At 40.5% G+C, this 24,828-nt stretch overlaps 1 gene segment (V, D, J or C); it reads right to left on the bottom strand.

Annotated features, from left to right (window-relative positions):
• Positions 1 to 6,703: 6,703 nt before the first annotated feature.
• Positions 6,704 to 23,950, bottom strand: LOC140456874 (Ig heavy chain C region-like). The segment is given in 5 exon segments: positions 6,704 to 7,095; positions 7,543 to 7,851; positions 9,789 to 10,094; positions 13,207 to 13,512; positions 23,868 to 23,950. Coding segments are annotated over 5 exon segments (1,332 nt in total).
• Between the last annotated feature and the right edge of the window lie 878 nt (positions 23,951 to 24,828).

A 24,828-nucleotide genomic window follows, 5' to 3' on the forward strand; every position in this document is an offset into this window, starting at 1 on the left:
GCTGGGGCTGATTTCTCTGGAGCGTTGGAGGCTGAGGCGTGACTTTATAAAGGTTTATAAAGATCATCAGAGGCATGTTTATGGTGAATAGACAAGGTCTTTTCCCTGAGTTGGGTGGAGTCTCACCTAAACCTATACTCGTGAGTATAGGTTTAGAGTGAGAGGGGAAAAAGTTGAAAGTACCTAAGGAGTAACATGTTCATGCAGAGGATGGTGTGTATAGAATGAACTGCCAGAGGAAGCAGTGGAGGCTGGTGCAATTTCAACATATAAAAGGCATCTGAGTGTGTATACGAATAGGAAGGGAAATGGGCCAAGTACTAGTAAATGGGACTAGATTAGTTTAGGATATCTGGTCAGCATGGGCAAGTGAGAATGAAAGACCTGTTTCCAAGTTGTAAATCTCTATGACTCTATGATCTACCCCTTTGCTCTTAATGTACTAGTCGAATCTCTTTGGATTATCTTGAACATTACCTCCCAAGGCAATCTCATTTTCCTTTCTTGCCCTCCTCATTTCCCTCTTTAGAATGTCCCTGCACCTCTTGGACTCTTCGAGATTCACTTGATCTCATTTATCTATATCTAATATATGATTCATTCTTAATCTGAACCAGAGCCTCAATATCTTTATTCCTCCAGTGTTCCCTCCTCTTACCAGCCTTATCTTCACACTAACAGGAACATCACGCCTCTGAACTCACGTTATCTTACTTCTGAAAGCTTCACTCTTGCCGGCCGTCCCTTGAGCTGCAAACAGTCTACTCCAATCAACCCTTGAAAGTTTTTGTCTCATACTATCAAAATTTGCTCTATTCCAATTAACAACTTTAACTTATACATTATGCCAATCCTTTCCATAGATATTTTACAACTAATCGAATTATGACCCCGGCCCCAAAAAGCTCCCCTACTAACCATTCAGTCACTTGCCCTGCCTTGTATCACAAGAGTAGGTCAGGTTTGCTCCTTCTGTGACAGTTACATCTGCATATTAATGAAGAAAATCGACTTTAGCACTTACCAAATTCCTCACCATCCAAGCTCTTAAGACCATGGCTGTCCCACTGTATGTTTGGAAGTTTAAAATCCTATTATTCTTCAATATAAATAAGATCTTTCAACATATTTGTTACTCAATTTCACTCTGACTACTGGGGGGACTATTACAATTGCATCAAAGTAATCATGCCCTTCTTATTTATGAGTTCCATCCACATAGCTTCACTGGACCATCCCTCAGAAATACCTTGTGTTAGAACAGCACTTATATTTCACCACAAGAAAAATTGACTCCAATCTCCTTCTAGCTCTTCCTATTTCTGCCGTGCCTTTGATGGTGGGAGGGGCTTTGAACATAAATTATTCAATTTACTGGTGATGGTTCGTAGCTGAAAATAAAGATACCATGGGTGATTTGGGTGATGGGATATAAAAGGTTACATTGTGTGGAAGGAAAATTCTGGATATAAACAAGAATTTTACAAACCGATCTCCATTCTGTCTGCCCAGGTCTTGCCTACACCGCTGTACCCCCAGAGGACTTTCCATTTATTTTGATGAGTTCAAGTTAATCTCAGCCGCTGTTTTGTACTTGTCAACTATTTGTTAACGGGGGTTTGTCGTTTCAGAATGTAGGTTGCCTTATTGTGTACGTTCTCAGAGTTCAGTGTTTGGAGTCCTTGTTGGTTCACCCTGTGCTTTGGTATATAATGCAAAATTACAGAAAAATATTAATAGCAATTTAAGGTAAAATGTTAGGATATTGGAAGAACAGCTAAGAGCATCAAGTTTGACAGAGGGTTGTGGGACAGGACATGGAAAGCATCAGGGTTTCCAAAACTTCTCATCTCTGCCTTCCCTGATCGAAATCAACCTGTGATTTATCATTTTTGAGGATTGTTATTCATTAACATCGGTGTGCCAGATAGATCTCAGTGTCAGGGAGGTGTGACGTGCTTCTTTGTTTTGTGATGAACTCAGAGGAACATACAATAGTTAGGGTGTAAACCCAAAGGGGCGAAGGAGCAGAGGATCCTCCGTGTGTATGTGCACAAATCAGGGAATGTACCATGGCACATGGACAGAAGAGCAAATAAACCCAACTTCATCAATAACGCTGTAGAGAACAAACACAAAGCAATTATATTAAACTCAAATAAAACAGTCTCTTGTCTCAACTGGAATGTTGCATCTTGTTTCCGGTGCCACGTTTTTGAAAAGATGCGAAGTTATGAGATTGAGTACGTGACTGATTCACAACACTATTCCCGGAATGATACACCTCACCAACTCTGAGAAATTGAGAATGTTCTCCTCTGCTGATAGTTTCCAGACTCTGTGAACAATTGCTCCGATTGGTTCTCAATTCCGTCTTGCGTCACATAGATCCCAATGGCTGAATATTTCAATACTCATGAGCTCTGCCTGATCAACATCGACCTCTGATTTATTATTTGTGAGGGTTGCTGTTCAGTAATATCCCTGTCTCAGATAGATCTCAGTCTCATTCCCTGGGATTTGACAGGTGTGGTGTGTCAAATAGATGCCAGGAATTGTGCTCCATGAGATTTAGGTGTGAGAAAAACTCCAGTCCTGAGAATCCGCCCTTGTATTGTGCACGTGTTGTGTCTGAATACCTGACTGAAGGTTGACATTTTTGGCTGATGAATGTTTCGTTGGGCGCTTTAGGTGGCGATTTCTGCATTACTAACCCAGGCTGTCCCCACATTGGGAGTACTTTTAGTTTAGACAGTGTAGAGTAAAGTTTCAAACTCCTTTGCCTGCCTTTTATAGGCTTCGATAAAAAGCTCCTCATTTGTATCATTAGATGACCCAAGGTCGTGACCCTTTGTGCATAAGAGGAAATGTTCTCTAATCATTCTGCCTCTGGAGTGTTCCATCAGGCATATCGTGTGATAGATGTATTTACATTAGTGGGCTGCATGGTTGCGCAGCATTAAACTAAATGACTGGATGAAACACAACCAAACAGAACAAGTGAAAGCATTTGGCTGGGAAAGGAGTAGGATGTGGGAAAATGTATTATTACTGACTGGTCTTGAAGAAAGAATTAAGTAAACTCAAGGTTAGTGCATATTCATTCGAGATTTATTAACAATTTCAGAAAGCATTTTTATCCAAAAAGTTGATGTAAAAGCTAACAGAAGTGAATATAATGGCTGGATGCCACATTGAGATGAGAACACATGTGCAGTGAGCTGGGAGTTTTCTGTACATCAGTTACAGTCACAAGAAAGGGAGTACAAAGGCTCACCAGAAAGGGTTAAATCAGTAACAGTCACAAGAAAGGGAGTACAAAGGCTCATCAGAAAGGGTTACATCAGTAACAGTCACAAGAAATGGAGTACAAAGGCTCATCAGAAAGGGTTACATCAGTAACAGTCATAAGAAAAGGAGTACAAAGGCCCATCAGAAAGGGTAGGCAACCATTCTGAGGAAGGAACTAATAAAAGCAAAACAAATGGACTTCAAACAACTGGGAAGCTCCAAATTCTCCAACCACAACTATCTCAAAGATATCAAAGTAAAAAGGAAAATCCATCAATAATTGTCTCAGTTACACGCTGATAAACTGAAGTAATCTCACTGTTAGAGTCAGCAACAGGACAGATTGTAGATTGGGAATTCAGAGACCTTGATAAGCAGATCAGGAAAATCAAGGGGGTCCACAATTCATTCACTTAACCTGGAAAAGAGAGATAAAGCAATGACGCAGATATTTATGATCAGGGACTTTCAGACTTAATGTTTATTCAATGGCACACTTAGAGATTTCACAAAACATATTGGGCTGCTTGGTGTGAGAAAGATGTGATTATTCTCACCTTCACCAGAGTGACGGCAGCGCTGTAGAAAGTACTCAGGAAAAACAAGGTGATGAACGTGGAGGCAGTGGTCCAGATGTTGCTGTTATCATCCTCATAGTCTTCAATCCAAGTGTGATCTATTGAATCTATGAATATAAAGCCGAGAGAACGCATTTAGATTGTTTATTGATCCAGATCGATCTATCTGCATCCAAGTCATGTAATTATAGATCATTACATCTTCATAAAGCAGTCAGGTATTTCTCAAGTGTGATTCTTATCTGTATCTATTAGTGCATTATTGACTCTCAGCAAGAAATTACAAATACTAACTGCACATGTTCTTTCTTCATTGTCCATGTCAGAACATTTTAAATTATTTTTCTTTCAATCTATTATTTAAGGATATTATTATTTGAGGAATGATTATTATGAATAATTACTTTAATTATATCATTATATTTTAAATATAGGCTGTGACAGCACTTTAGTTGAAAATTGTGGCCATCACTGAATAAAAGTTCAAATGTGATTCTCATCTTTATGTATTGGTGACCAATTGCTTGGCAAATCATGAATATAAGTGACATCACAGTCAGGACATTGCTTCATATTTTTGTTTGTAGGATCTGTACATTTAGGAATAAGTGTTTGTACATGTGTCCCTTAGTTTATTTGATCAACTGCTTGGTGTGTTTGATTTTCCTTTAATGTTTGTGTATGTGGTTATGACAGTCTCTTACTTCACTCTTGCCCACGTTGGAGTCTGTGCGTGAATAAACATATTCCTGTTCCTTTACTGCTGGTGTGCTCATGTGTTTGTGTACCTAAATTTTGGTCTTTTCACATTGTGTAAGCATCATCATGCTAATATTCCACTTCGGTGCTGCCTATGCTTATCTTGTAATGTCTTTGTGAGTGTTCACTTTTCATTAGTGCTATCTAAAATGTGTGCTTATGTGTCTGTTTCAGATCCTACCTACATTAGGTTATTTTCATGTTTATGCTTAATAAATGTTAGCATGCAATGTTATGCTTTGATGGATGTTTATATTTATATGATGATGTTTGCTTATGTGGCAATCTTTCCCAAACCATCTCCTGAGAAGCTTGTTTGTGTTATTGTTTGTGGATGCTTGCTGATGTTTATGCCCATTATCCTTATTTAATAAACACCCCTCTATTTGTTGACCTATGCACTTGTGTGTCTGCATGTGAGACTCTGAATTTGTGTGTACGTGTGATATTGTATCCATGCTGATCAATTTGGTTTAAAAATAACTAATTAAGCTGCCTCTGTCATTGTATGTTTGTGATTCTGAAAATGGGAAAGTTATGATATTAATATTTATCTCTGTGCACTTACGTGCCTGTGTGAGTTGACAAGTGGGAGGACATTTTTCGGAATTTGTATCTGTGTTCATGCGTGTATGTCTGTACGCATTGTGCTGTATGAATGTAAATGTATTTGTGTGTTACCGTGTGTCTATGTTTCTCCTGGTTATGTGTGAGTACCCCTGTTCATTTGTGCAAATGATTTTCATTCGGTGTATGTGAGTTTTTGTATGAGCTTAGAGAGTGTTCAAGTGCCACTTGCATGTGTGGCTCTGTGTGAGTATGCGTGTGTGACATCTTATCGATATGCACATTTGAGTGTGCACATAAATATGTGTCTTTAGGTGAGAGCTCGTATATGTGTCATTACGAGTGTATTTGTGATCATCTCTCTGTATCTGTTCTTATACCAGACTGCAATTTTTATTATTCTAATTTATTGTTCGAATTTTAATGGATTGCCCATAATTAGATCTGACCTTGGTGTTGTAGGAAACATTTCCCATCATCATGGAGAGATAAGTGTTTTATGAGCAACACTTCTGTTGCAGTGATAGAATTTCTGTCTGCCCAAGAGATAACATTTCTGAATATCTTTATTAGAAAATGTCTACTTGTGTTCTGTATGTGAAACAAAATGATATCAGGTATTCGAATACCAGAATTGACCCCATGTGCTCCAGAAAACAGAAACAAACCTATGGAATACAAACCGGGACGATGCAAACATCAGTTTTGGATTGTGGGAATCAATGTTAATCATTTGTTCACAGAGCCAAGCATGTCCAACATGCTTCAAAGGTATTATTTTGCAAGGAAATGTTAAATCTTTGGACAGTAAGCAAGAAGCTGATTGTTCCTGTTAGCAACTGGGTTACATTACAGAGGACATCTTCCATGAAAACTCTTCACAGGGAGCACGAGGACAGACCATTCATCATTCCCCTCCCCTCTGCTCCACGACAACTTATCTGTTGATTCTCTTTGGTGTGAAAGTGAAGATACATTCTGTCAACTCATGCGCTGGTGCAAAATCCCTGGCAGTTCCCCAGAAACAAAGGTTACATTCAAACTGTTCTGCACTATTTACGATTGGTATGTCCCAATCAAATTTAATTTTAACGTGTCTTAAATTTACATTTCCAATTGGTGCAATGTGGCAGTTTAAAACTGACATGAATTTTGTAAGAGTGTCCAATCGGGAGAATCAAGAACACCAAGTTCAAAACTCGTGCTCTACCCTTGACATAAAATGGACATTGTCAGATTTTGTCACAGAGGGATTTAGGATGGATAAGGTATTTGGCAGAATCCTGCAATGAGTGAGCTTTACTCTGTCTCTGACCCAGGGTGTATCTGAGCAGAGAACATTAACTGCACAAGACACTCGTCCTCGACCTGTTAATAATCCACTTTAACTACACAGATGGAATGGAAGTCAGGGTGGGAAACAATTAATTCAGTATTTAACTCACAACTGGAGGGAAAAAAACACTTCTATTACTTCTGTTGAATTATTAAATGCAACTTTGAGATTTTTATTGACATGACTTAACAGTGTCCCTCAGTGCAAGCGAAATGTTTACAAAACTTGGTTTACCGCTGGATTTATCGACTGTTCTGTTGATGATCTTCAGTGGAATTGCTTCATGTCCCACCACACAGGAGTAAGAAGCACCGCTGGCCCACTCCTCCGCTGCAATGGATAACAGGCTGTACATGAAGAAGGAGATGTTGTCACTCTCCGCCATCACCTCGGTGTTCTTGTAGTTACTGGGATTCACCGGCTTGTCATTGTTTGTCCACTTGACGAAGATCTCTCGGGGAGAGAAACCTCTCACTAAACAGGTAAGGGAGAGAAACCTCTGAGCGGAGATTTCTTCTGTTGGTGGCAGGAGGACCGACACTGATGGCTCCAGCGGATTAATCACTGCAGAATATTTGAGACAAATATAAATCAACCAAAAAATCCTGAACCAATATCACAATTTCACTAAATATTAAAATATGCCATGTTTAATTTGGGATTTATTCACTTCCGTTTACTAAAGGAGCAGAATGGTACACATTCTGTCCAGTAAAAAAAGTCGAGTTTAATGTGAAAGTTGCCTCCATGTTTCCAGCCCACAACAAGGACATTCTGTCCAACTGTCATTGCCGATGGTGACGTCACAACCCAGGCTTCTTCCCACTTTATCTGACTGAATCAGAATACAATATCCTTTGGTCCATCTTTTTCTTAATCAGCTACCTAGCTATCCTGCCTTCAGATGCATCATTAATACTCCCAATGGTGTTTGTTCATTACCAATCAAAGCCTGACATTGATGTAACTGGATCTGGATTACACATGGGATCCTTTGTGCTTTAATCTCACCTTTCTCCTTGTGGATGGAGTCTCTCCGCGGAGTCGGTAGATTCTGATGGTACACCACACATTCAAAAGTAACGCCACTCATCCAGGCTTCAGTAGAAATGTCTAATTTGCTGATCACGCTGTCGGGATTCTGTCCAGGCTGGTCAGCAATCTCTGTTTTCAGAGGCTTCTTTTCTTGTTTCCAGGTCACGTTGATTCCAGAAGGAAAATTGGACACAACGCAGGGTAACGTCACCGTCGCCTCCAGTAAGACTTGTTCGTCTGGCGGTGGGAGGATTTTAACGGTGTTAGGGTGGCACTCGGTATCTTCTATGAAACAAAAATCAAAGTCAATGAAAAATGCCCCTTTATGATACAAACAGTCAATCTTCAGATTACTTCTTCACAGGGTGAATACACCACCTTCAAAATGGCAACTCCAACTATTGCTGAAACGATGCTTACTGTTGTTGATGTATTTTGATTTGTGAAAGCATTTGTGATTACTTATAACATACCCTGTGTAATTACTCCTAAAGAACACTGGCTTTGTAACAAGTGAAACCTGAAAAATAAAATAATCGAAGATACCATCATGTAACCCATGGAATTATCTTTCTTTCAGAGTCTGTCTCTCACTTAACACCATCTATTAATACTTGTGACAAGAGTAATCTCAATATAATGAGTTCATTTCCATGTTCATAATCCTTAGGTGCAAATGCTGCTGGTCATGCTGACTACCAAATCACATCCTACATTTGAGACAAATTATAATAAATAATAATTATTCTCTTTGCAGAGTTCTAAAGTGTTACAGGAGCGGTGAACAGCCATGTAAATTCTGTTCATTATATTTAACTTGATCAAAAATACTTTGCGTTATTGGTGTGATGTCATTCTCTAATTTATGTCATTGTTCCTCGTGAGCTGTGTTTGGAGTAGATCAGAAAACAAGACATTGAGTACAGCATTGGATATCGAGAAGGACACCCATCTCCTTAAGTCTTTCCCTCCATTCAGTTTGTTCGTAACTGGTCTGTACTTTCACTTTATTTACTAAGGTGCGTTTTTTAATTTCTTCATAGAGCAGGGGAGAAAAAAAACAAACAAAAGCGTCTTAAATTAATCTACAAACGCGATGGAAATGTGCACTAATTTTATAGACATCCACTACTCACTGTGTAAACATCGCCACCCCAAACCAGGCTAAATCAGCCTGTCTCGAGTTCCTAGTTCATTCATCCCTATTGGACTGTTCTTACCAGAATTTATTCTCCTGCCTCATCCACTAATTACAGAGACCATCTTAAAGAAGCTCAGTGAGATCACGTTTATCCCAGTTGATGTGATACCCACTTGGTCTGGGGTCTGATCCCATAAATGAAGTTAAAGAGCTCAGTACCAGATAAAAAATCAATGTCGTACAATGTCCAAGGCCAACAGGTCATTCCTGAGCAGGGAATGAAGCATTGAACGCATTTTGATTTATTTTCAAGTAAGGGTCACTGCATATTTTAACCACGTCTTTTTGAGACCACAACATCATAAGATAGAGGATCAGAATAAGGCTGTACGGCCAATCCAGAGTTTAGATCAGAATGATGCTGGAAAAGCACAGCAGGTCAGGCAGCATCCGACGAGCAGGAAAATCGACGTTTCGGGCTACAGCCATTCTACTGTCTTCTCTAAACAAGAGCCGATCTATCTCTGGCTTGAATACACACAATGGCCTGGCCTCCACAGCCCTCTGCAGCAACAAGTTCCACAGCCTCATCACCCTCTGGCTGAAGACATTTCTCCCCACATCTCAGTTCTAAACGGTGCCCCTTTGGCCCTGAGACTGTGCCCTTGGGTCCTAGTCTGGCCGACCAGTCAAAACATCTATTCCACGTTCACTCGACCTCAGTCTCTCAGTATTTTCTATGTTTCAATCAGATATCTCTCCAATATCCCCCCTCCACCCCCAAACTTATCCTTGAAGGGGCCCTCTGAACGCCTCTCCCAGCATGGTCAGGCAATAAACTATTTAACAAAGCTCACTGTCTATATATCTATCTTCAACAGAGAGGAAACATGCTTTTCTGACTTGCCAAAATGTTGAGACATGAGCGATGCTAATGTAACACTCAAACTGAAATGCGATACGTGGCATGTTGGGAAACGAGAAGCTCTACCGTACTGTCTACTACGCCTGATAAATGAGCATGTTTGATTCACATCAGAGTTTAGAATGATTTGTAGCTCTCTCAGTGTGTGTCTCTTACCCTGGAGTGCGGTGATGTTTTTACTTTGAATGTTCTCTCCATGAGTGACCTGGCAGGTATAGACTGCGCTGTTGAACCATTCACCATAAGGGACCATCAGCCGACTCGTCACCGAGAAGTTCCCGTCTGCCTCACACACGGGAGACGTGAAGAAGCCAGAATCCAAGGGTCGGCCGTTTTTCAACCAACTCACGGAGATTGACTTCGGATGGAAATCGATGATTGAACAGACAACGGTTGCAAACTTGCTGCTTGCGATTTCTTCACTGGAGCTCACAGTTAGGAGAAGAGTTGGTGGGAGAATACCTAGATCATTAGGAAACACATCGCATAAATTATCTGACGAATTTCAGAACAAATACAATCAGTTCTCATATATCAAGGTTTCTTGTGGTTAATGGATACAAGAATCATAATTATGCAGAGTGCTGGAGAAGCTGGGATCCACACAGAAAGATCAGCAGGACAATGTGAAAAGCTAAAATTATAGGACACAGCAAGGGAGTCAAGGAGGCATAGAAACTATAGGCCGGTAACATCAAAAGGGAGATAGCAATGTTGGATGGTATTCGTTTTAATGACAGAGTCTGATGAACAAGGCAGACAAATTACTGGCATAAATGAGGAAATGATGTGGTTGCTATCACAGAGACATACTGAGAGCCAGGCAGGAGTGGCTATTCAACATTCCAGGATTTAGTGCCTTCAGGCAAGACAGGGAAAGATGGAAAAGGATGAGGGCTGGGGGTGTACAGTGCAGAATGTTGCTTCTATCGCAATTCTGACAAGAGTATTTTAGGCTGTAAAGAGAAATGAAACCATGGTTACCTCCTCGAACAAAGGCAAATGGACAGTACTTCAAAACCAAAATACAGCAAACATAACTACTGGGAGAGCACGATAGACCTTACTATAGGTCCAAAAGAGCAAGTGAACATACATGGGCAAATTTCAGAGAAATGTAACTTAAATAGCGGAATGAGAAAAGAGGTTTTTAACTTCCTCAGCATAGGCTTGGATATTCATTTTGTCAAAAATTTAGAGGGAGCAGAATTCTGAAAATGCCCCAGGAGAATATTTTAACAAAGTATGTGTTTAATACTGAGAATTGTAATCCAGACCTTGCAAGAGAGGGGTGAATCTGGACTTAACTTTAGGGAATGAAGTCGACCCAGTGGGTAAAACCTCAATGGTGGAGCACTTTGCAGACAGTGATCGTAAATCAGTTGGATTTCAGATTGTACTGCAAAGGAATAGAAATTGGCCCAAAGTTCTGAAAAAGGGAAGGACAATTTTAGTAAGATCAGGTAATGACTTGACCAGAGTGGACTGGAAGCTGACACTTATTGGTAAATCTGAGTCAGAGCAGTGTGACACATTTAAGAGAGAGATAAGAAAATCACAGGGAGGACATTTCCCAGGAAGCCACTGAGTGGGACCAAGAATGCAGTGGGCTCTGGACACCAAAAAGCATGGAGGGGGAGATAAAGAGAAACAAGGGAGGCTTCCGGTCTATACTGAAATCTCAAAACAATAGGAATTAGTATGGAGTACAGAATGTGCATGGGGGAGTTTGAAAGACAGAGGAATTAGAAGAGCAAAAGGGACCATGAGAAAATAATAGCAGTCAAAATAAAGGAAAATATTTTTAAAAGTTACGTGCTCATTCATAATAAAAAAATTATTCAGGAAACAGTAATGCTCATTAAGTGTATTATTGGAGTGGAGCCGGAGGATTAGCTTGTGGTCAAAACGAACGTGTTGTGTCAGTGTTCACTAGTAAGAGGGACAATGTGGGGACAGAAAACATGGAGGGGTGTTGTGATGTAGTTTTCAGAAATTAGGACACATGACGTGATGTTCTGTGTTGTCTTGCTGAATGAAAAGTGGTTATATTTCCAGGGCAGATGAAAAGTATACCGAGCTGTTGAGCGATGCAAAGGATGAAATAGTTGGGTCGCTGACAATAATTTAGAATTCCTGTCTGGCCACAACAGTTGTGCCAAGTGAGTGTAGATCAGCCAACGTTGCACTGTCATGCAGGACGAAGGAAGGTATAAATAATGAAAACACAGATCTGTCAAGCTCATCTCAGTGGGAGGGAAACTATTGAGAAGTGAAATTAGTCTTCATTTGAAAGATAAATCAACAATTTTCAGCACGGTTTTATTGAGAGGAAGTCATGTGTAAGAAATTGATAGTAGTTTTCAGAGAGATAACTCGATGTCCAGATGATAGAAATAATCAGAGCCAATGGGATCGGAGTTAATTTGACAGATTGGATCGAGAACTGGCTGAGTGGTGGGAGCAGGGGATAATAGTCATCGGGTGTCTGCGTGACTGGAAATCTATGTCTCCTGGTGCTCTGTAGGGATTGGTTTGATTTCCTTGTTATTTCTCTTACATACTAATGATTAAGACTCAAATTTAGGAGGATTAACCAGTGAATTCACAGATGAAATGAAAACTGTCATGTTGGTAAGTCATGAGCATAATGGCTTTAGATTGCAGGAGGATATAAAAGGGTTGGTTGTATGTGAAGAGAAGTTGCAAATGGAAATTATTCTGCATAAATGTGAGGTGATGTAATTCGGCAGAAGAATCTGTGAGGTATGACGTTTTGAATGGTGGAACCCTGGAAAGGCCTGAGGATCTTTGGTGCATGTACCCACCGATCCCCTATAGTACTGTGTCGTCTGGATAAAGAGGCTAAGAAGGTGAGAGGATATTTGCTTTTATGAGCCGAGACAATGACAATGAAGAGTAGGGAGAAGATACTGGAACTTAATAGAACACTGGTTAGGCCATACTGAAGCGTTGTATGCATGTTATCGAAGGAATGTGATTACACTGAAGGCAGTATTGAGGTGATTTGCCAGGATCTTGCCTGGGTTGGAGGGTTTTAGTTCTGAAACTAGTTTAGATAGACAGGGGTTTTCCTTGGAGCAGAGGACAATTAGGGAGAAGATTATCATGATGTCTAGAATTATTTTAGGCATAGACAGGGTAAACTGGATGAAACCTTTCCCCTTGATGGAGAGATCAATGCCTCAGGGGCACAGGGTGAAGGTAAGGCCAGGAGCTCCCAAGTGGATCTCAGGGGAAAACAAAATCAAACAGAGGGTGGTGTTAGCCTGGAGCTCAGCACCTATAAGTCATGTAGAGACTGAGCCCCTCATAATAGGTATGAAGTATTGCGATGCATCCTTGCAAGGGCAAGTCACACAAGGCAATGGATCAGCTGCTGGCACATGAGACTGGAATAGTTAGGTGGCTGTTATTGATAGGCGTGAACTGGATGGATCAAAGGGCCTTTTTCCGGTGCTGTATAAGGTGATTCTGTGAAAACGGTTATAAATAATGCCTTCTTCATATTAATCCCAGATGCTCTGTTTATCTCAGTTCCCACAACACATACCTGGACATGGCATTTCTTTGCTCTTGTGTGACCCGCTGTGTTGAACCTCACAGTAGATTTTGCTGGGGCAATCTGCCGCTGACTCGGGCAGGGTTAACTGGCTGCTCAGGGTGTAGGTTCCCTTCTTGTTTCTCACTGATGGGTAAGTCTTAAATCCAGTCGTGATTAACTCCCCACCTTTCTTCCAGGTTACCTTGGTGACGTCAGGGGAATAGTCCATCGCCAAACAACCAAAGGTCGCAGAACCGGTGTCATGCTCCTGACAGGAGGAGACCAGGCCATAAAGCGTGGGGGGAGATGGTGTCTCTACAATAGAATGACCAATTGAGCAAGTTAGTTTCTGTTCATTTGACCTTATCAGTTACTCAAATGTATCCTCAGCTGTAAACGTTTGCCAGTATGCTCCCACTGAGTCTACAGCATAACTGGAGTTTATTTTTGTTTCCTACCAGTTGCTGATCATGATCATTGGTTCCTTCTTTAGAAACATGCCCTCGACCTTGACCATTGCCATATAATTTAGGAAGAAGAACATCCTGATCCCACCCCAGTAACTTTGAAGATCTCACCAACTGACACTTTCACTGGATTGCTGTGAAGAGCAAAGAAGTTTCACAAAATACAAACCAAGGAAATGCAGATTCATCAAAATTCTACAGTGTGTGAAAACAGGCCATTTGGCCCAACAAGTCCACACCCACCCTCTGAAAAGTAACCGATCCAGACCTATTCCCCTACCCTATTATGCTACAGTTAACCCTGACTAATGCACTAACCTCCCAATCACTGAACACAACATTTTCAATTCCCCCAGCTTGCACATCTTTGGACTGTGGGAGGAAACGCACACAGACATGGGGCGAAAGTGCCAACTCCACACAGACAGTCACCGAGGCTGGAATGGAACCCGATTCCCTAGCACAGTGAGGCAGCAGCGCTAACCACAGAACCAGCGTGCTGCCCCACTAGGTACCGTGCTGCTGGAAATACCCAACCGCTGGCAGTACCCCCGGAGAGAAATCAGAGTGAATCATAGCACATAGAACATTACAGTGCAATACAGGCCCTCCAGCCCTCGATGTTTCGCCACCCTGTCATACTAATCTGAAGCCCATCCCACCTACGTCTATATGCCGAGGTAAAAACAATGACTACAGATGCTGGAAATCCGATTCTGGATTAGTGGTGCTGGAAGAGCACAGCAGTTCAGGCAGCATCCAAGCCTGTCCAATGATGACTTAATCTTGTCGAATCTACTACGGTTGCAGGCAAAGCATTCCATTCCCTTACAACTCAATGAGTAAAGAAACTACCTCTGACATCTGTCTTATACCTATCTCCCCTCACTTTAAAGTTGTGTCCCCTCGTGTTTGCCGTCCCCATACTTGGAAATCAGGTCCAGTGAGCCTTCCTCACTTATCAATGCAAGGCAGAATGTTCTCTCTGGGAGGAAGGTCACTGCAGCAGCAGCACAGGCAGGAGCTGAGCACTGGGACTGGGAGGAGCGCTGTCACGGCTGAACTCCTGCCAATTGTCTGGAAGTTGAAACATCTAATTTACAATTATCTGAATTCTGGAGGCCTCTGAAAAATGGAGGACCATTAAGGTTCAGAGACTTTGGAGTGTTACAGCTGAGTATTTACGTAAATATGATTTGAGAAATGAACTGGTAATCTTTAACTTTAATAACTATCAAATTGACACGCAGTTCACCACCAAACCTCATCTTTCAGACGAACCTCTGCACTTACTCTGTCTAGACCTAAATTTCCACTCACATTGACAAACCCTACCCATTCATGCCCAGAACACACAACCCCTATCACACAAAACACATCCAAGGCAATCCATATTGGTAGTATAGCTGAGAAGAGAGATCTCGGTGATCATGTACATAGATCCCTAAAAGTTGCCAGCCAGTTTGATAAGAGTTATTTAGAAGGCATACTTTGTGTTGGCTTTCATCAATAGAGGGACTGAGTTTCAGAACCACGAGGTTAGGCTGCAGCTGTACAAAACTCTGGTGTGGCCGTACTTGGGAGTATTGTGTACTGTTCTGGTCACCACATTATAGAGAGAATGTGGGAGCTTTGGAAGAGATCAGAGGAGGTTTACCAGGATGTTGTTTGGGATGGAGGGAAGGTTTAATGAGGAAAGGATGAGGGTCTTGAGGCTGTTTTTGTTTGAGAGAAGAAGGTTGAGAGGTGACTTAATTGAGACATAAAAGATAAACAGAGGGTGGACAGTGAAAGTCTTTTTCCTTGAATAGTGATGGCTAGCAGGAGAGGACATAGATGATAGATGTAAGAGGTTGTTTCTTTACTCAGAGAGGAGTAGGGGCATGGAGCGCACTGCCTGCAACAATAGTACACTCGCCAACTTTAAGGGCATTTAAAAGGTCATTGTATAAATATATGGATGAAGATGGAATCGTGTAGGACAGATCGGCTTCAGATTAGTTCCACAGGTCAGCGCAACATCGAGGGCTGAAGGGCCTGTACTGCACTGTAATGTTCTATATTCTATATTCCAGATGGACATATGATCTCAATTCCTTTCACTCATTTACACTCCTGCCGCCCTGCACCTGGCCCATGGTGAATCTGGCCCTGACTGGACCTGGCACCATCATTTTCACAACCTCTGACAAAAGCCCACTACCCAAGACATGACCTCAGCCCTTGATCACTGACCTCCTCATCTTACCCAAGTCAACCTGTGCACATTGCATCCTCACTCCTTTCACATCTGTGCTTTACAACCTACCATTTTGCCAGACTCCGAGCTTTGCATTTTGACAACACGTCCACCTGTCACTTCATTACAGTGACCTTCCACCCTGAAACATCCTGGCACTCTGCCCACCGCTGCACTAACCAGCCTGGCATCCTGCCCACCTCTCCATAATCCTGTCTCGCAAAGACAGACCTCCTGCATTTCAGCTCAAACTACCCCTCACCTACCAAGCACAATTTGAACAAATTATCCTGTGACCATTACCATTTACCTTGATGCCACCTTGCCAGACAGAGTGCATGCAAGCTTACCCAGCAGCCAGCCAACACCTCACAGCCTACCAGCCCAAACTCTCCCACATACCCAATCTAGCCCCTCACTTGCTCACCACCTTCCAACTTTGAGCCTATTCCAATATAAAGTCAGTGAGTCATAAAGTCGTACAGCACAGAAACAGTTCCTTTGGTCCAGCTCATCCATGCTGACCAGAGTTCCCAAATTAAACTAATTCCACTTGCCTGCCTTTGACCAATATCCATCCAGACCTATCCTGTTCCTGTAGCTGTTCAAATATCTTCTAAATGTTCGACCTATCTCTGCATTTACCACTTCCTCTGGCAGTTCATTCCAATGTTTTGGACAGTTACAACATGAAGCCCTAACTCCTGCACTCAGTGCTCTGACCAATGAAGGTACATGTGCAAAACATTTTCGACACACTAGCTACTTGAGACAACGCTTTCAAGAATCTATGAGTCTGAACCCTCAGGTTCCTCAGTGTTCAACATCACTATCCAAAGTCCTACCATTAACTCTGTAAGTTGTGACCTGATTTATCTTCTCAAAATGCACCACGTCGTATTCATTTAAATTAAACTCCTTCTGCCACTCCTCAGCCCATTGGCCCGTGGGCGGCACCGTGGCACAGTGGTTAGCACTGCTGCCTCACAGCGCCAGAAACCCGGGTTCAGTTCCCGCCTCAGGCGACTGACTGTGTGGAGTTTGCACGTTCTCCCCGTGTCTGCGTGGGTTTCCTCCGGGTGCTCCGGTTTCCTCCCACAGTCCAAAGATGTGCATGTCAGGTGACTTGACCATCCTAAATTGCCCGTAGTGTGGGTAAGGGGTAGATGTAGGGGTATGGGTGGGTTGAGCTTCGGCGGGGCAGTGTGGACATGTTGGGCCGAAGGGCCTGTTTCCACACTTTAAGTAATCTAATCTAATCTAAAAGATCTCACTGTTCGTTTAGATAACTTTCACTGCCAATTATACCACCAATGTTGGCATTACATGCAAACTTGCAAACTTACAAACCTACAAACCATGTCCCATTCAATGTTTTCATGGCTTTCAATCAATATTGTAGCCTGTTTCCCTTTCTCCTACATATCTGTAGCATTTTTTTAAGGATTGAAGGAATCTATCTCCTTATTGAAATCATTTAATGTTTTGTCCTCAATCAATTTCTGTGGTGAAGAATTCCAAAGGTTCACCATTCTTTTGCTGAATAGTAAACAATCAGGTTCAATGTGATCGAGTGTTGGGAAAATTGGTGAGCAGCAAGATTAATGATGATCCCATGAATGGAATAGCCTTCTCGAGGGGCCAAGGTGCCTTCTTCAGCTTCCATTTTGCATGCTGTCATGTCCCTTCGGCAGCATGTTCCAAAACTGTGACCCTTGAGGATAAGGGCGCACATGTATGTAAATACTTCTCCTGAAAGCTTTCCTCCAAATCAGACTTCAACTTGACTCACAACTATTTCCCTGCCCGTTTCCTCTTCCTCAATCACAGCCATGGGACTCACTTCCGACCAGCGCTGTGAATGTGCTAATACCACACCAACTTCAGCAATTCAAATAGACTGATGACAACTGGTTTCTCAAGGCAATATAAAAAGTCTGACACTTCCACACCGGTCTAGAGATTCAAACAACCACTGGAAGAATTGTAAATTGTTTGAGGCACTTGTGTGTCTACACAAGATGACATGGTTTCCTTTTGTGTGATTTGACTGTGTTTTCACTAAAGGAACAGAGCTATTTCTTAATCATATAATAGGAATCAAGCATCCCTCATTTTTAGCAAGGCAATCACACATTATATTTCTTTATTCCAGGGAAGTATAGTGTTAAATTAATGAAATATGATGATTTGGATGTTTCAATTGGAAATAGTCATAGATTTAAAGTTTACTTTCATGAGCAATTAATTCCAGCCTCATTGTTTCACAGTACTCACAGGAATGTCTTTCAATAATGGTGTCTCCCTTTGTTTACTGAATCAGTAAATCTAGGATAGTTTTTGCTTGTTAATCAAAGGTGTTAAAGAATTTTAGCCAAAGGGAGACCTGCGGATTTAGCTCACAGATGCTCCATGATCTAAGTAAGTGGTGGAACAGCTCGAGGGGCTGAGTGCCCTCCTCTTGCTCCTACCTTCCTATCATTGTGTCATTCGTTAAGCTAGCACTGGCGGTGAACACTTTTTATTAAAATATTTCAACAAATTAATTGTTTCACACATGCTTTAAAAAAATTCTGTTGATTATTTGGAACGAGATCATTGACATTCTCTATTTGAGTGATCAAAATCATTTCCACCCAATTACAGCAGCCACTGCACTCTGGAGTGGGTTGTTCCTTCATAATACTTTTTTGTGAAACTCCAGCTCGAGATCAGGGCGCTCAAATTCAATGATTCTCTGATATTTAATATCTCTGAACATTCGCAATTTGTTCAAATGCATCTTTACTCTGAAGAACGTGTTTAATCGAACAGAACTTTTTTCAATGAAACAACAAACTTTAAATGCTAGAAAACCAAAATAAAAGACAGAAATTTCTGAAGAAACTCAGCAGGTCTAGCAGCTCCTGTGGAGAGAAGGCAAGGTTAACCTTTCACATCCAGAGCCCCCCTCTTCACCAAATTGTTTTCATGTTTTTGGCACAAGAGCTCACACCTGTTGAGATAAACAGTGATTACGTTGGCTTGACTCCTGTTGGAAAAAGGATTCTTAGCAGAGGTACTGGATGGTCGGAGATAGCAATTGAAGACCAACTGAAAAGTTATCTCCATCTGCTGCAAGTGTTGGGTTCAGCGGAACTCCCACCGGACTGAACAATCAAATTCAGCTACAGCACTGGTTTAATATAAAGGTGAGCACTTACTCCATTAACACCATCTAGCGAAGCCCAAACGCTTGTGAACAAATATTGATCTGGAAAAAGCTGCTAACTGCCATAATTCTGTTTAATATCTAAGAGACACAAGTCAAGACAGCGATTGAATCGCTTTCACTGGCCTCTGTGAGTGGAATTCCAACAAACAACCAAACATCTCAATCTGCTTTCTTGCACTGAAGTAACCTGATAAGAGATGGTGTTACATACCTCTCTAACAGGTTGTAAGTGAACACAGGCCACCTGGCACAGAATCAGGAACACTACTACAACATCACAACAGACCTGAACACAATGAGGTCGACACTATCACAGAGAACACAGCCCACCTGTTTTGACAGTACATAAACCATGTTAGTTATTAACACCTTCCAACAACCAGGAATTGTTCCAGAATGTTTGTACAATGAAAGTAACATTTCAACATTTATCCAAGAATACTTTGATAGCAGCTCCGAATTGTTCAAACTCTATGGGAACTACAGAGGAATAAAACTAGGAATTGTATTGCTATCAATTCACTGTCGCTGGATTCCAACCTCGAACTCCCTTCCTCTTTCCCCTGTGAATATTGCTGCACCAGATGGTCTACTTAGTCTGAAAAAGATTAAAATGTTTTGAAGTGTAATATGTCCGTTGCCAGTGACATGAAAAGCTAATAATAGGTTTTCAAATAATAAGATGCAAAAAAATTCTGATTCCACATTGTGCCACAAAACATGTCCTGCATAACTGAGGCACAAAGAAAGTATACAGCATATTTCCATCTGCCTCGCTCAATCAAATATCTCTTGTTGCCAACAACCAATTTCAAAACACTTGCTATCTGCCTTTTGTTCCTGAAACGTTCGTTCTGATTGGAACAACTTAGTCAGGGCTCTCAATTCTGAGGCACCTAATCGAATATTGTATTTCTAGCCGATAAAAATGGTTTTGAAGCGCGAGATGAAATTGAACTGTTTGAGATTCAGGGATCGAATTGCACAATTTACAAATGGTCAGGACCGTTGACAAGTTAGTCAGAGATAGCACTGAAACAAACTGTACAACAGACTTAATCCAAGAGGATACATTGCTCAACTCCTCACGTCAAATATATTCACTGTACTTGAACATTCATCAGAGGAACTAACCAGTGGATTAATGTGAACGAGAATGTGTTCACAATGAACATAAATAACCACTGAGTTAGTAAACTTAATAAGTCATTGTATTTAATAAAAGGATTGAGGTGAGAAATATCGCCAATTAAAGCACAGATCCGGAGGCAATGGATTATTCTCCAAATTATTTTTACATATTCTTAAAACGTTCCTTGAACTGGGGAGATTTTGCATGCACTGCATAAAGTCAATAATGCATTTCAGTGTGGAAAGCATTTCTGTTGAAGGAATCAGGGCAAGGTAATTTTCTTGTTTACTGCTTTTAATGAACGAAAATGTTTAAAAAGGTATGAATTGAAAACATGCTTCTGTCTGGAGTTGCCCGCTTTAACAGATGTCCATGTAAATGTGGGCACTGCTGCCTCATAGATCCAGGTACCCAGGCTCGGTTCCAGCCTCGGGTGACTGCCGATGTGGAGTTTACACAATCTCCCCTGTGTCTGTGTGGGTTTCCTCCCACAATCCAAAGATGTGCATGTCAGGTCAACTGGTCATGCTATATTGTCCATAGTGTTAGGTGCATTAGTCAGGGGTAAATATAGGGTAGGGGAATGGGTCTGGGTGGGTTACTCTTCAGACGGTCGGTGTGGACTTGTTGGGCTAAATGGCCCGATACATACTGCAGGAAATCTAATCTAAACGATTGTCACACTTAACAAATGTGAGCAGATTCCTTCGGATCGCTACATTGCAATAAATCGGTCAAGTATCTTCATTAAAATAAATATTACTCTACTTTCAGTGACTGAATAAACAATGTGCTCCGTTATCCTCTCGTTCATGTCTTCTGCAAATTTGTGAACTCTGCATATGTCTGAACACATCGATGTAAAATGAATTCTCTGCGTATGCAGCAAGTACTCCCATGGTTTTAAGAGTAGAGTTCCTACAGTATGGAAACAGGCCATTTGGCCCAACAATTCCACACTGACCCTCTGAACAGTAAGTAGCCCAACCAGACCCATTCCCCATAATTTATATTTACCCCTGACTAATGCACTCTAACCTAGACATTCCTGAACACTATGGCTGTGCTAAATTGCACAAATCACCTGACCTGCGCATCTTTTGGATTGTGGTAGGAAACGAGAGCGCTCGAAGGAAACCCACGCAGACACAGGGAGAATGTGCAAACCCGACACAGGCAGTCACCAGAGGGTGGAATCGAATTTGGGATCCTGGCGCTGTGAGGTAGCAGTGCCAACCACTGAGCCACCATGCTGCCCTGCGAGTTCATGAGTGAATTATTTTAATTAATCCAAAATTTGTCCTTGGTCACATAATTCACTATAGCCGTTGTTTCCGAAAGAATGACTCTTCAGTTGATTTTTTTTGTAAAATGTAACTATTTATTTAAAATGCACAGATTGGGAACACATAAAGCACTGTGCAGATTAAATAATTCAGTTAATGTTTTATTTTTATCCTGCAAATCCAGTTTAATCAGGGACATAACAATGAATTAACTCAACTTACGTATGAAACTGATCAAAGCAGTGAAACTGATCTGATCTTCATAGAAGTGTGCAGAATTTCCAAATGGTCTTTGTCAATGATCTTTTTCAGTCAGAAAAATATGTATGTAGTGTACAGCGGAATTGAAAGGTGTTTCTTGATCAATTATAACACAGTCATGGCATTTTTGCTCAAGAGCAAGAACTATTAGAACATTAGACTTTTGAAATGCTGTTTATATTTCTCTATGACTTGTAAACTGTTTAAAGACAGACCTTGTGATTGAACTAGATAGTGGAGTTCTGAATTTGGATTGGAAAGCATGGATTAGATTAATCCTTAATTATTACTTTTAATTAAAAATGGCGCCCGAAGGTATCTGTTTTCCCTTCATTTCTAAAACCATTGCGATTTGCCTTTCACTTAATAATAGGCTTTATGAAATTTCAACTCGCATGCTGATTGCATTGAATGATGAACCTGGAGCGGTTCACTGTCACCAACCGTGTTAACATTGCAAAAAAATGTAGAAACCAGAAACGGTTTCCCAAATATAACACACTTAATGTTACCCAAGCACAGTCCTTCCTCAACAGATGAACGATCACCAGATCACAACATGGTGTGTTTGCAGCAGAACTGGCTCTGCAAACATTTTCAACAGAACCAAGAACATGATGTAACCTCACACAAAAAAAAACAAATTGAAGCCTAACAAAGCTGCTCAGAATCAAGCAAACTAATGATTAAATTGAATAGAAATAACAAGTCATAACAGCAACCTTGTTTGTGAGGGGACTTAACACTTAAAGCTGTAACGTTTCTGGCAACAGTTTATTTCCAACCTGCACACCCTTCTTGATCATGACAATCCTGTGCAGCACACAGTAGAGCGGTTGAAGGCATATATTGATTAATCACTTCATGGTCAAAACAAAATTACTGAATGGACAAATATTATCGCATTATAATTTTAAGTTAGTTTCAATTACATAATCTGTTCAATTCTGCAGTTTCAGATTTTAGTCCCAAATTTTATTTTGAATGAGGCTACTCAAAACAAAATTCAGTTAGTTTACAATTAGAAATGAGTTTTTTTTTTAAAAATTCAATGCATTAAAAACTTATTTTTTTCATTTCTCACACTTCTGGGTTTCTGCCTTAAGTTGGTTTTCAGACCGTTACAAATGGATGTAATGTTTCAATCAAGCAGAGAAAAATGTGTCATATAAGTTGAACCATTGCAGAAATAATTCATGAAAAATAATAGATCTTCACAAATATTGGTAATGAACAGTAATCAAGAGAGACAATCTCCTCACCAGAAAGAAAACACCAATTACAGAAAGCATGAAAACGCTGATCAATTCCACAAATTGAATAAGAATTCAATCAACTCAATTCAACAGAATCAAGGAAAATAAAATCAGAATCCAATCAACTCAAAACAACAGATTTGAATGAAACATAATCAGAATCCAACCAATTCACTTCAACAGAATCAAATAAAACAATTTCAAATACCAATCAACACACTTCAACAAAACTAAGTAAAAACAAAGCCAAAATCCAATGAACACAATTCAACAGAATCAAGTAAAACAACTCAGAATCTAATCAACAAATTGCACAATAGCACCGCAAGAAAATTTTATGACAGTTTCTAACCTGCTTGTCATCAACAAAATAAATGAGAAAATATAATCATGGTAAGAACATATATTCAAGAAATGAATAATGATATTTTAGCATATTTTAATCATGTTTGGTAATATCTCAAACATCTTTGAATTCTTAGCGTTTGTTGTTGACAATAAAACTCACAGTTAGTGTGTCACTGACATTAAACATTATTTATAGCTGACTGTTTAAGAGACATTAGTGTTTCAAGTAACCCAGCCACATAGAATGCCTATCTGATCAAAATAAAAGAGATACACGGAACAACTGACGCCATCATCACCATTTTAGCTATTTGCTGAGCCTTAACTGAAGTGTATAATCAGTCTGAACAAAAATCAATCCGAACCAAACCAAACTCAGCACAGAATCTGAGTTTCATTTACTTCAGAAATTAGTCACATGAATAGAAAGTTTTTAAAAAGATACTAAGAAAGTTCATAGTTCTTACCTGAAGTCACTGTCACCATGGTCCCTTGGCCCCAGTAATCAAGACCATCACAGTGTTACATTCTCTGGACTGGGTCGCACAATAACTAGCTCTGCATAAAACAATTCAAAAATTTACCATCATTTTAAATTTTCAGAACGACAGCCAAAATAAAGTCACAATAAATCTTCATCACATTATTGCGCTCGTGAATTCTGATCATTCTTGATAAATTTTAATAATGCTTTATACTTCACAGAGTAACACATGAGCTGATTCTCAAAATCATCAAATGGTGTATCGATAATTACCCAACACTTTTACAAATTAAATAGTGATACTGGCATTAAACCCCACAGAATTAATACTGCACTGCAAGTTAAGACGGTTTGTAGAAGTAATCACTGACTAGTTTCAAACAATGGAGGCTGAATAGGTTTTTGTATTGATCATAATTGCAGTGTCACTCCAGCTATATCACTGTGAGACACTTTGTGTCAAATACTATGACAGACTGTAAACTGTAAAATGCAGATAATTTCTTCACTTCCTGGAAAGCAGTGATTCAGACTCCTCTAAGAATGATTTGGTGCATTATTTCAGCTTTTACTCTTCATTGTATTTTGAAAGCTTGGAATACTTTTCCAGGTTTGGTCTGCATTTAACTTGACAATCAACACGAAGAAGGTAAAAAAAAATATACATTTGTACAAACTAGCACGACTGGATTGTGTTTAAATTGCATCTCACATTATTTCTCGCTCCTGCCATGGTAGAAATCACCAATTTGAGATAATCACTTGTCAGTGGTTATTGTATGAGGATGTCGCTGTGCACAACACTGTGACCCACTGTGGTAGTCTCTTACACAGTAATAGATGGCGGTGTCTTCGATCTTCAGGTTCCCCATGTCCAACGCGAAAATGTTGTTTGAATTGTCTTTGGACGCAGTAAATCGATTCTTAATCGCTGGTGCATAGTT

This window comes from Chiloscyllium punctatum, chromosome 31, assembly GCF_047496795.1.
Source record: "Chiloscyllium punctatum isolate Juve2018m chromosome 31, sChiPun1.3, whole genome shotgun sequence".
NCBI classification, from domain to species: Eukaryota; Metazoa; Chordata; class Chondrichthyes; order Orectolobiformes; family Hemiscylliidae; genus Chiloscyllium; species Chiloscyllium punctatum.